The following is an 11,883-nucleotide window of genomic DNA, read 5'->3' as shown; positions in this document are numbered from 1 at the left end:
ACAACAACAACAACAACAACAACAACAACAACAACAACAACAACAACAACAACAACAACAACAACAACAACAACAACAACAACAACAACAACAACAACAACAACAACAACAACAACAACAACAACAACAACGTCGTCTTGCTTTAGCGTTTCACCACAATTTGTGCCAACGCACTTCCTTTTATTAACCAATACTAAAAACACTCAGGTGTAATCATTCAGATCCTAATTAGGTCACATGATCACTACCACATACAAATCAATACAATATACAATATAAATACAAACACAATCAGAGCACATTATACATTAAAATGTCAACAGTAGCTGAAAGATTGTCTCCAGCCGGGTTAATCACAACACAGAGTACCTCGACACGGATGTGACGAAATCATTTCGCTACACAAGCAGTGTTGTTTTATAATCATTGCACTAAGGTTTAAAGAGCGGCACCAAGTGATGCAAGTCCAGGGACCACAGCTCACTTCTCTGCTGTGGTTCTGTTGGCCTTGTCCTACGGTGCCTTCACAAGGAAACACTAACTGATGATGTCTTTGTCTCCACCACAGGACCTTCCTGGTAGACAGCACTAACTCCTACAACGTTCACACTGATTCACTGTCAGAACCAGAAACTTGGAGGAAAACTTCTCGGCACGTTTAGGTCAGGAAAATGTTCACAGGTCTACAAAGAAGAAGCAGACTGCTGCCTCCTGAGTTTTCTGAATTAATGGACAACCTCAGTAAACATGCAGATTTATTCATCAATCTGTTTGAGAACAGTAGAAAGAAGATGAGAGCCATTGTTGAAGAGCTTCGCGGGATCGCTGCTGAAGTAAGAAAGATGCACGAGGAAACAGACAAAGAGAGAAGAGCTGGACTGGCACTAGGAGCTGTGGTTTTTGGAGCTGCGATTATTGCAGCTCCGTTCACTGGAGGGTTAAGCTTAGCTACTGGTGCTGCTGTAGCTAGTGCTGTAGGTGGTACTGTAGGTGGTACTGTTGTTGTTGGTGCAAACCTAAGAAAAATAGATGTGGAGAACAAAAGCGTACAACAAGTAAAAGAACTGGGAGAAGCATTCAGGAAGATTGTTGAACCAATGAAAAACGAGCTGGAAGAAATAAAGGAAACATGTGAAAAGCTGGAGCAGAAATCAACGAAAGATCAGGCTAAAAACTCTCTGTCAGATATGGAGGAGTTTCAAAGGCTTCTGTGTCAGGTGTCTGCACTGAGAGGACATGTTGTGGAAGTTCTGGATGTGGTTATAGGAGTGAGAGACGCAATAGGTCAAATGTTAATACTCTTTATGAGAGTATTCAGACCCACTGCGACCCCTAAATTAGACCGAAAGTTCATAGACTCCATCATCCAGTCAGCTGATCAGGCTTTTAATCTTATAGATGGGTTTGTTAAGATGGAGGGGGAGCTCAGAAGCATCACAGGGAAGTAGCTTCACAATAAAAGTCTGTTCTATCATTGTTGTTCACTGTAACCTTGTGTTCCTGCTGTAAATACGAGTTCATGAACAAACAGCCCTACAGTTGAAAAGACAAACTGTTTTGTAGAATAGTAGTTTTTTTCTGTGAACTTGTTAATGTGTAAATACGCTGTAAACCACATTGTGCAGAGCCCTGCTCCTATAACAGCCAACACTGAACTGAATGGATCCATTTACAACTCAAAGTGACTAAATGTGCTTATTCCCTTCCATTATTATGGGGTTTTGTTTACTGTAGAAATGTTTCCTGCAGCTCAGACAACTTCCTGTTCTGGCTTCCTGTTCTGGCTTCCTGTTCTAGGAGCCTATTACACTTGTGCATATTTTTTTTATATTTTATCTATGTAAGACAATAAAAATCATTACATTTAATAAAACCGTGAACATTAGAAATTCTCTGTCGTATCTGATTGTTGTTGACAGTTCAGCTAATTATTTTAAATGTCTTGTTAATGTCTATAAATTTACCGTTTGACTCAGTATTTCTATTCATTTGTGTTTTATAGTTCTGAAAGATGGACACATTTACCTCCGTGGAAGCACTTTATTTCTTTTAATGTGGTTCTTAGGTCATCATATAACGACTGGTCAGCCATGACATGCCGATACCAGGTCCTGCAGATCTCCCTTCGGAAAACTTCAAATTTTAAACTTCCCAGCCTCATCGACAACACAGGTCTCTCGGCAGTAAGAAAATTGGTGATTGTCCTTATGAAATCATTGTCTACTTAAATTCGGCGTTACTTTATTCATCAAATAATATGTTGTTATAATTCACTTTTTCCCTTTATCTGATGTAGCTGGGCGCAATGTCCTGGTCGTCGACAGGCAGAACGGCTTTAAATTAAGACAAAATGTCAACAGAGTCTGGCGAGGAAAAGCTTCTTTAATACGGAAAGCAACGTTATAAACCACACATCCATCATGAACAGATATTCAACCCACTAGATGGAACTGCTGTCTGACTCGTGTGCTGTGGGTCTGTGTGCATGATATGTGCATGTCCACTGATTAAATAACCGAGTAAATTAGCAGCCTGCTCCTCGAGTATCTGTGTTAGTATCGGCGGTAGTATTTCCTGTCACCAAATCAGCGTGAACATTTCTAATGGGTATCACGGTCACCGCAGCTCGTTCCACAGAGGAACGAACAGCCAATCACAGCGGAGAACAGTCGGTCTCCATGGTAACCGCGGATTGTTTGGGGAAGGGCATCCTCGGTGTCAAACGTCCAGCGGAGGAGAGGAACATCCAGGCATCTGTGCGCGAAGAGCAGTCGGTGAGTTCGGCGGGTTTTCCATCATCACTGCACATTAAATCTGTGATACTCACCTGTGAACGAGTCTGTCCGCAGCTTCCGGCTCTCACCTGTTTACCTGCGGACACACCTGCGCACTCCCGGAACACACGCTCATCCTTTACTGTAGGAAAAGCGCAGTCCTGCGTAAAAGTCCTGCATTCAGAATGTTTATTGTCAGCAGAAAGTGTTTCAGCACCAAAGCTCTACTATTGTTATATAACTGGATTATTATTACTGATGTGGAGTAAACAACATGTTGTTGTAGCTGCTGCAAGTGGAGCTGGCATCCCATAATAATACTTACAATGACTCTGAATTATGAGTACTTTACTTTTTAATACTCATAGCATATTTGGCTGTTTGTACTTAAGTACTTGTACATGCACAGGCCAAGTTACTGTGTAGACCAAGTGAAACCACACAGGTCAGAGTCACATCTTCAGCTGAACGTGGAACAAGCAGTAAACTGAGGTAACCTCACTAAGGAGCTGAGTATTTCTCTCTGGGTGCTGGTTCAGCTGGCTCTGTCCACAAACTGCTGGTTGATGAGCGAGTTCCAGACACTGTAGTAAGGTCGTAGTAGTACTACATGTACATGTACTTGGCTGTAGCCTTATTATGTCCATCATAGATGAATCAGCTGATTGTTCTCTGCATGAACTGATTCATTTCAATAAAACTGTCAATACAGTGTCAGAAACTAGCGGACGACGTGAGCCATTAGAGCTTTACTGTAGATGCTTGAGAGTGTGGCAGGTCTGTGTGTCACATAACCTTTATACAAACATGCTTCACTGTGTGGGTTTTAATTTGAGGACAGTTTAAGATGCAGCATCAGGTGGTCCTTGGTTTTATTCTTTGAATTTATAGTTTGTTTGTTTCTTAAACATTTCATGTTAAAGTGAATCGTCTCTCTGAGCAAAACGTCTTCTCTGTGTGACGTCAGAGATGGCGGGGACGGCGAGACATGACCGAGAGATGGCGATGAACGCTAAACGGCAGCTGTCTGAGTGCTCGGACCCGGTGGAGAAACTCCGACTGCAGTGTCTGGCCAGAGGCTCGTCTGGGATCAAAGGTCTGGGCAGGTGAGCTCCTCTCACAGCACACCTGTTGGAGGTGGAGGGGGCGGAGTGACAGATAAGACTGATGCTGATGTGAGTGGTTAGTTTATACAGTCTGTTTGTTGGGGACTATGAATCCACATTTGGTCTCTAGTGAGTATTAGTGGCAGCAGGACGGTGTGTGTGAGACTGGGTCAGAGTAAAGTCCAGCATGTGAGCTCATGGTGATGAAGGACCACGTCACCCAGTGTAACCAGAGAGTACGGAAGCCAGGAGGCAACCTTCTAGTGCTTTACCAGCTCATCATGTGTTTATGAGAAGTCTGAGAAGTGACCAGTCGGTGCAGCTGTCAGAGCAAAGTGTTTCCTTCTGAAATGCAGTGGAAGTATCGAGAAGCATCACCACTGAAGTAGTAGGACAGATACTTCAGACTCATACTTGAACCTACTGTAGATGTGGTTGCTGTGTGTGGAGGTCAGATGTTTTTGATGCAGTACACGTGGGCATCCTTTGGGCACAGCTCCGTCACACATTCACATTAGCCAGCACATCTCTGAGCCAGTGCTTCACAGTAACAAAACAATGTGTGATTCATGTTTGTCAGAACCTTCAAAATAATGGACGATGACAGCAGCCGCTCGCTGGACTTCAAGGAGTTCCTGAAGGGCCTGAACGACTACGGGGTCATGATGGAGAAGCAGGAGGCCACGGCCATCTTTGACATCTTTGACAGGGACGGGAGTGGGACCATCGACTTCGAGGAGTTCCTCATCACTCTGAGGGTAAATACTCGGACCGGTGACCAGACAGCTCTGGGTCACTTCACCCCTTTAACTCCTGTGATCTGTTCCCTGCAGCCACCGATGTCTCAGGCCAGGAAGGAGGTGGTCATGCAGGCGTTTCGGAAGCTGGATAAGACGGGTGATGGGGTGATCACCATCGAGGACCTGAAGGGGGTTTATAACGCCAAGTGCCACCCCAAATATCAGAACGGGGAGTGGACAGAGGAGCAGGTGTTCAGGGCGTTCCTGGACAGCTTTGACTCTCCCTACGACAAAGATGGACAGGTAAACAGCTCGTAGCTAGTGTCTGCAGCACGTGTTCAGTCAGTCGCAGCAGTGAGAGACTCAGTGACGAGATGTTGTAGTTACTGATGCTGCTGTTACTCTCTGAAGGTGACCCAGGAGGAGTTCCTGAATTATTATGCTGGTGTGAGCGCGTCCATCGACACAGATGTCTACTTTATTGTGATGATGAGAAATGCCTGGAAACTGTGACTTAGCGTCTGGTAAAAGAGCTCACCGTGCTGCTGGTGGTGGTGGTGGTGGTGGAGTCTGTCATCTGCTTTCCCACAGGGTGTCTCTCCTCCATGTGACCAGAATCACTCTGCAGAGTTTCCTGTATGGCGTCATTCTGAACATGCACCAAGAGGAAAAGTAAACATGTGCTCGTGTATTTGGACACAAAGAACTAGACAGGACACAAACCTCAGTAGGAAACGAGTGGCTGCTGAGTTGGACTGTCCCCAGACTTCACCGTCTGTGGTTCACTAACACCCCGTTCAGCCTTTCCAGTCTGGACTAACTCCCTCCTCTGTCAACGGGGACCTCCCCGCTCACTGTCTCTCACTAATATCTGACTTGTAACCACACAGCTGATCCTGGTACAGTAGCCAGTGTAGATACTCACCTCTGACCCCTGCTGGTCTCCAGATTCCTCACACCTCTGCTTCGTTTCCTCTCTGAGCAGGGCTCTGGTGGCGGCCTGTGCTTACAGGGTTAATCATTCTGAGACCAGCTGCTGTCTGCGCTCTCACTTCTTAGTAAAGCTCCGCTGACTTGCTCAGACTGTGACTCAACCTGAAATGTTTGTTCTGACCAACAGGTGACCAAAGAGGAGTTTGACAACTATTACAGTGGAGTCAGCGCCTCCATCGACAGCGACGTCTACTTTATTCTAATGATGAGAAACGCCTGGAAGCTCTGAACCAAGCGAAGGACACGAACTCCAGACTGTCATTAATCATGCTGAAGAAATGTAACGTGAGCTCACACCTGTGATCAGGACGCTTCTGTGACTAATTACCACAATGATAACACCTGTAGCTGTGTGTACTTTCTACTGTGGGTTTACAAGTTACAACTGGTTTCATTCCAGATCAGTGAGTGACTTTGGTCCATTTGGCTGTTTTTAGAAGTAGAACATTATCTGATGTCTGTCGTCCTGTTGGGTGTAGATGGTCATAAGGAAACAGCTTTAATTCTCTTTTCTCTACTTTATTGTACATTGCTTTGATTAAATAAAACACTGATTAAATAGTGTGTGTTAACAGGTACAATCAACACCATAAGAGACATACAGTGGGTTAGCAGGCGTCAGTCTGACTGAAATGTTACAGAGAAAACACATTCTGGGTTTTTATTCAGCCACTGCTACAAGGAAGCTCGAGGTGTATGTTGTGTCAGGTACTGAAGAAGCAGCTTTGTATTTGTCGTCTCAACTCCACTGAGACCACAAACAGAGACACTTGGGCAGGGCGCCACAGCAACACATCCACAGCTGTTCTGCAGCAAACACTGGGGCAGTGTGGGCTGGGTAACGGCAAGAAGAGCCTGTGAACACCAACAGGGTTGGTGCACAGGAGCTGGGATAGCAGCAGCAGACCTCAGCGGTGTTTCTGTATGTTTGAGTCCACTGAGGAGTTGTAGGCGATGCTTGTACAGACAGGTGACAGAGTACACAGGACACAGTGTGGCTCCTGCTGTGGTTCCAGGAGCTGTTTAGGATGTTCCTGAGCTCATTCAGGTGGTGGCTGTGGTTCTTGGTGGAGGACCTAGTGGTCACCCAGGAGATTCTGGAGGCTGCTTTAGAGCCAACAGGGGCTCATGTTGGGGACTGAGGAGGTTCCAGGGACTGGTCCGACACTTCAGGTGGCCGCTGAGGAGGTTCCAGTTGAGATGTGAGCAGTCCTTTAGCTGGTTCTGGTGGTCAGTAAAGGGGTTCTGTGATCCTGTAGGTTGCTGGTGTGGTCACTGAGGAACTTCTATATGTCCTTAGGGTGTTTCAGATCAATCCAATCAAATCAAAGTGTTTATTGTCATATGCACAGTAAGGAAACATGTTTCCCTGTGCAATGAAATTCTTCCTTTGCCGTCCACATGAATGCCCAACAATATACTGTAGAGTCTAAATATAAAGTAGATAATAAATAAGACAAAATAAAGGCAATTTAAAAACAGCATGTGAAAAATACAATAAAGATGGTTGCTGTAGTCCTTTATTTATTGGTCCTAGTGGTCACTGAGGTTTTGGTGGTCCCTTTAGGGGTCCTGGTGATCAATGAAGAGGCTTTGGGTGTTGGTTAGGGGGGTTCTGTGCTCCATTAAGTGACTACAGGTCACTGAGGAGCTTCTAGGTGTCTTTAATGTGGGTTTAGGGATCCTTTAGTTGGCTGTGGTTTCTGGTGGTTCTACAGTCCTACAGTAGGGGTCACTGAGGAGTTCTACCAGGCCTTGATGGTCCCAGGGGACCTTCATCTGTTCAAATGAACAGTTTATACTGAGACTTATTTTATTTTGTTGCCCATCTGTAAAGTTCAAAGCAGGTTCAATGGTTTTACCTTCCACACGGCGATCTGCTCTGGAAATGTTCAGGAGCTCTGGTTTGAGTTAAAACCTGCAGAAACACAGGTATGATCTAAGGTTCCTCGAGCAGTCATCTGCGGACTACACCAGGTGACGGGTGAGGTCGGAGCTCTGGTTTGAGTTAAAACCTGCAGAAACACAGGTATGATCTAAGGTCATCTGCGGACTACACCAGGTGACAGGTGAGGTTACAATGTGTCAAATTGTAAAGCCAGTGGTTTCTAGATTTGTTTTTGTTTTGTAATTTAAAACCACTCGTCACAGGTCGGGTCAACCAAAGCTACTGGACTGGGCTGAAAGTGTGCAGCCAAACCAGCACCTCTGTTGTGCTGCACAAGCTGAACATTGACTCAAGTCCAGCTCAGGCTGATGGCATTGTCTTTGGTCATAAGGTACTGATGAACATGTTGTCCTGATGATGCTCAGCAGAGGTTTCATCCTGATGGGATGATTGACAGGAGAGGAAGTGGATGTTTGTACAGTGTCTGTCTGCTGTCATCCAGAGTCCAGCTGCTAGCATGGCTAAGAGCCACAAACGGAGGTGTTTGTCCCTTCTTATCCACTGCCACCCTGTATTGTGACCCTCAGACTTATCTTTGGCCCTCGTGGGTGGCCCTAGACCCCAGGCTGTGGCTCTCACATGCTACATACACTCGAGTCACAGAGATAATCTGTTAATCTGCAAAACTGAGGCATGCCGAACGTTTTAACCCCATACCGTCCTTTCTCATAACACTCTCCCATATCGTGAAGGTATTTCCTGAACCCTCAGAGAATCTTCTAAAATAATCCAGTCTGGTCCAGGAAAGTTAATTTCAGTCAGTTTCTTGCTTTATCTGTTCTTTTCATATAAACAAAGATGGAGCGAGGACATGATGTCGGCGCTCTGGCTTTGTGTGAAAGTGGCTCGACTTTCGCAAAAAAGTGGGAGACGGTGTCATTTCCTCTCGCCATCTTTACTCAACTGACAAAAATGATATTTTCCTGGAACGGGTTATTTTTGACTCCACATTGTTAGAAGAGTCAGTGAGGTTTGGGAAATACCTTCAGAATTTGGTTGAGTGTTATGAAACGACAGTTCAGGGTTAAAACAGTCAGCATGTATGTAATCCAGTGGAGTGACAAACCGGGGCTGGGGTGGCCCCAGCCCCCAGGCCAGGCCCCTCTGCTTCAGAGCACCCCGATGTGTCTTTCTCAGAAGTTTAATAAACACTGGTCCTGGTCCCGTGCGTCTGTCCCTGGTCTTCCTTCTGACCTACTTGATCTGATAGAAACTGGACATGGTGACGTACGCCTCCTCCTGCTGACTCACTCCAAACACCTCAGCCTCGTTTCCTCCCCTGCTGTGTTCAGGCGGAGGCGTGTCTCTGTCCTCGAGCTGGAGGACGCTGGCGGGGGACAGACTGGTGCTCTGGAGGCTCTCCTCTCCATCGGAGGAGCTCCTGCTCAGCAGGGCGGAGAGCTCCAGCTCCTCTGTGGTGGTGCTCCTGCAGTCAGAGCTCTGGGTGGAGCAGGGATCATTGGGCTGAGACCCGTCAGCGACAGCGGGACCTGTGGGGGGGTCAGTCTCCTCCCACAGCTGCTCCTCTGGTTTCTCCATTGGGAAGACTTTAAGGGTGCTGAACACCTCGGGGTGGAAGTGCAGCAGAAGGCCCTTCAACAGCAGAAAGACATCACATTTAGTGTCAGGTTGGTCAGGAACTACTGTCGTATTCAAGTCCTTCACATTCAACAAGGTTTGTAACTGACAGCAGCATTTAAAAGCATTTACAGCAGCAAGACGTGGTGAAGCCACTCAGTGGACTCCACAGAGGCACAGCAGACCTGTGTGAATAGTTTGTCTAAATGTGCTCCACTGGCCAATCACAAGCCTCAGAGTGACGTGTCAGGGCAGTCAATGCTCCAGTGCACAGAGAGTACATGAGGCTCAGAGACGTCGCTGCTGAACAGTGCTAGCCTCTTACTGGCTTGCTAACAAATTAGCATTCAGAGCATGTCACCAGCTAGCCCTCCAGAACCAAAAGGCTGGAGAGACGTTGTGCTTTCACAGCCGACAGCTACAGGCCGAGTTAGACAGAGACCACAGTCATGGTTCTCATGTGTCGCTGGCTGTTCAACACGTGGTGTCTCAAAACAAAACAACTCACTTTACTGGGTCTGCAGATCTGCACCAGTGTGTGTTTGGGATGCGGGATGCTCGGCCACATGTAGGTGAACACTCTGAAGGAAAGACAATAAATATATGAACCATGGGTCTTCACTTATTTCCTGATAAGAAAGCAGAGGTGCCATACTTATTTTTACAGAGGACGACTGCACTGGTCACCACAAAGAAGAGACACAGAGCCGATATGTACAGCACCACCTGTCTGTCAGCCCCCTCCTCTGGGACTTTTCCTTCTGGGGGAAAAGGAGACAAACAGTGCAGTCACTCTCCTCCGCCCTGCAGAAAAGCAGAATGTGCTGCAGCCGACCTTCTCCTACCAGCGGGTGTGAAGAAACTGAAGCTTTCACTCCACTCGCTCCAGCTGCCCTGTAGAAACTTGTGCGGGATCGCTCTCACTCGGACCTGATACTCTGTGTTTTTCTGGAGCCGCTCCATGTCAATCCTCAAAATGTCAGACGAGGAGATGTTCTGGTCAAACAGGACCTGTTCAGACAGGGAAAGCAGTGAGAAACCGGACCGTGGCAAAGGTTCAGAAGGGAACTGAAATCAGCTCACTACCATTTCGCTGCCTGCGGTGCAGATGTGCAGCTGGAAGAGCTGGTTGTCTACTTTCAGGTAATCTTTGTGGTACGGAGTCCGAATCAGGATGACCGCCTGGTTGGACTCGTGGTTGAAGGTGACGTTCCACACCTGAGGACTTCTCGGTTTAACTGCAGGGACACGACAAGTGTGACATCAGGCAGGTGTGGTGTCTGTCACGCCTGTGGTTCAGCTCATCTGGTTCTGAGCGAGGCGGCAGCTACAGCAGGTGAAACGCTGGGGAAGCACTGAGCCCAGACAGACCAAAACATAATGACCTGAGCGCGTCGTCTCAGTGCTTCTCCAGACATTTATTTCAGTCTGGCCAGTTTCAGTGAAGTTTGCTGTTGCTGTGGGGCCCAGCGCCCTCCAACAGGATCTCTCTCCCCCACTGAGCAGAGGCGTGAACCCCGATGACTCCACTCAACCCACGACTTTCCCTCTGGCACCAGTATCAGGACAAACTACTGATTTCAGTGTGAGGGCAACTAAACTCCCTGCTTCACAGATTGCTAAAAGTAAAAACCAAATAAAGAGAAACCCAGAGAACCTATTAAAACCTGAAATGCAGCTCATGTTGTGCACCAGCAGTTTGTCCTGGTGAAAGGCCTGTGGTCTAACAGATGTAGTTAGAGGCGAATGGGCAGAGGGGGCATTTCATTCACTCATTCACCTCAGTCTTTTAATCTGTGCTTGTGTTTCACTGCAGCTGCTGGTGTCAAATCAAATCTCTAATGATCTGTGTTACTGTGCCTTTACATTCTGTGAGGCTTATTCCACCTCCAGATGTGCCAAACTCTGCTTAGTGCCTGAGTCAGAACCATGCTGAGGTTTGGAAAACGAGCACTCACCTATTTTCTGCAGGTCGACTGTCGTCCTGATCGTGTCTCCTCTCTTCAAGTGGACAGTCAGGTCCAAGCCCACCATGGGCGTGCCTGTGAAGCTGAGCGTGTCGCCGGAGCCGTTCTCACACTTTTCCTTCCTTAATCTCCAGTCGGTGTAACTGTGAACAGGACAACAGTGACGTCTGTCATCAGCCCAGTCTCCTGTGAGGTGTAGGAGGGCACTACCTGTCATTTTAAATGTTTTACCACAGGGCCATTCTCTCGATGCCATCGTCCTCATCATCTTCATCATCCCCGGTGTCACTCCGGCACCCGAGCAGCCTGCAGCTCAGGGTGTTTCCTTTTGTCATGATGTGGGAGGTGCAGCTGAGTCTGGACTCTGAGGGCAAACACAGCAATGACATCTCAGTCTGCCCTGATTTATCATTAACCTCCTCATGAAGATCTTTAGCAAGTCCAAACTCTGCCTTGGTAGTAAAACATCTGGAGTTTGGTCCAGCACCTGGGGAAGGGTTCTGGATGTGTGAGCCTCACACTGTGCATTAAAATCCCAGAACATTTTGATACATCATATGCAAAGCGCTGTAACAGGGACTAGAGAGAGTGCACGGCATTCTCATGTTACAAAGTAAAACCAGACAAATGACATAAAACGATATCTCCTGGGTGGAGCGTGGCCCAGGAGGTGAAATCGGGGCCAGACAGGCCAGTTTGTAGTTCACATTAGAAAGAACACAGAGAAGCAGACTGAGAACACGAGTCATCCACAGTTCAGAAGCTGCACCAGGACGT

At 47.0% G+C, this 11,883-nt stretch overlaps 2 protein-coding genes across 9 annotated transcripts in view; one reads left to right on the top strand and one right to left on the bottom strand.

The window, feature by feature from the left end:
- The first annotated feature begins 2,676 nt into the window (after positions 1–2,676).
- Positions 2,677–7,003, top strand: capslb (calcyphosine-like b). Of its 3 annotated transcripts, none has more exons than XM_020622461.1 (5): positions 2,677–2,774; positions 3,742–3,880; positions 4,461–4,638; positions 4,714–4,923; positions 5,032–5,731. In XM_020622461.1, the coding sequence occupies exons 2-5, from the start codon at positions 3,744–3,746 to the stop codon at positions 5,131–5,133; spliced, it is 627 nt and encodes a 208-aa protein (XP_020478117.1). In that variant the 5' UTR covers positions 2,677–2,774; positions 3,742–3,743; the 3' UTR covers positions 5,134–5,731. The 3 variants fall into 3 exon arrangements, with proteins under 3 accessions (XP_020478117.1, XP_020478116.1, XP_020478118.1); XM_020622460.1 differs by lacking the exon at positions 5,032–5,731 and adding an exon at positions 5,741–7,003 and having other exon boundaries at positions 2,679–2,774; XM_020622462.1 differs by lacking the exons at positions 2,677–2,774; positions 5,032–5,731 and adding exons at positions 2,843–2,918; positions 5,741–7,003.
- A 608-nt stretch (positions 7,004–7,611) lies between these two features.
- il7r (interleukin 7 receptor) overlaps positions 7,612–11,883 on the bottom strand; it is a 6,640-nt gene continuing 2,368 nt past the window's right edge. For 4 of the 6 annotated variants that reach the window (XM_020622453.1, XM_020622452.1, XM_020622451.1 and 1 more), the window contains exons 2-8: positions 11,338–11,470; positions 11,098–11,249; positions 10,226–10,377; positions 9,985–10,150; positions 9,795–9,900; positions 9,648–9,720; positions 7,612–9,154 (exon numbers count right to left, since the gene is read on the bottom strand). In XM_020622453.1, the coding sequence (XP_020478109.1) occupies positions 8,756–9,154; positions 9,648–9,720; positions 9,795–9,900; positions 9,985–10,150; positions 10,226–10,377; positions 11,098–11,249; positions 11,338–11,441 (1,152 nt within the window). In that variant the 5' untranslated portion in view covers positions 11,442–11,470 and the 3' untranslated portion in view covers positions 7,612–8,755. Of the gene's footprint in view, positions 9,155–9,647; positions 9,721–9,794; positions 9,901–9,984; positions 10,151–10,225; positions 10,378–11,097; positions 11,250–11,337; positions 11,471–11,593; positions 11,866–11,883 lie in introns of those variants that run through there. The other 2 variants (XM_020622454.1, XM_020622450.1) reach the window with 2 other exon arrangements.

This window comes from Monopterus albus, unplaced genomic scaffold (genome assembly GCF_001952655.1).
Source record: "Monopterus albus unplaced genomic scaffold, M_albus_1.0 scaffold281.1, whole genome shotgun sequence".
NCBI lineage: Eukaryota > Metazoa > Chordata > Actinopteri > Synbranchiformes > Synbranchidae > Monopterus > Monopterus albus.
The sequence above is the reverse complement of the archived record's forward strand: the minus strand, read 5'-3'. Positions and strand labels throughout refer to the sequence as shown.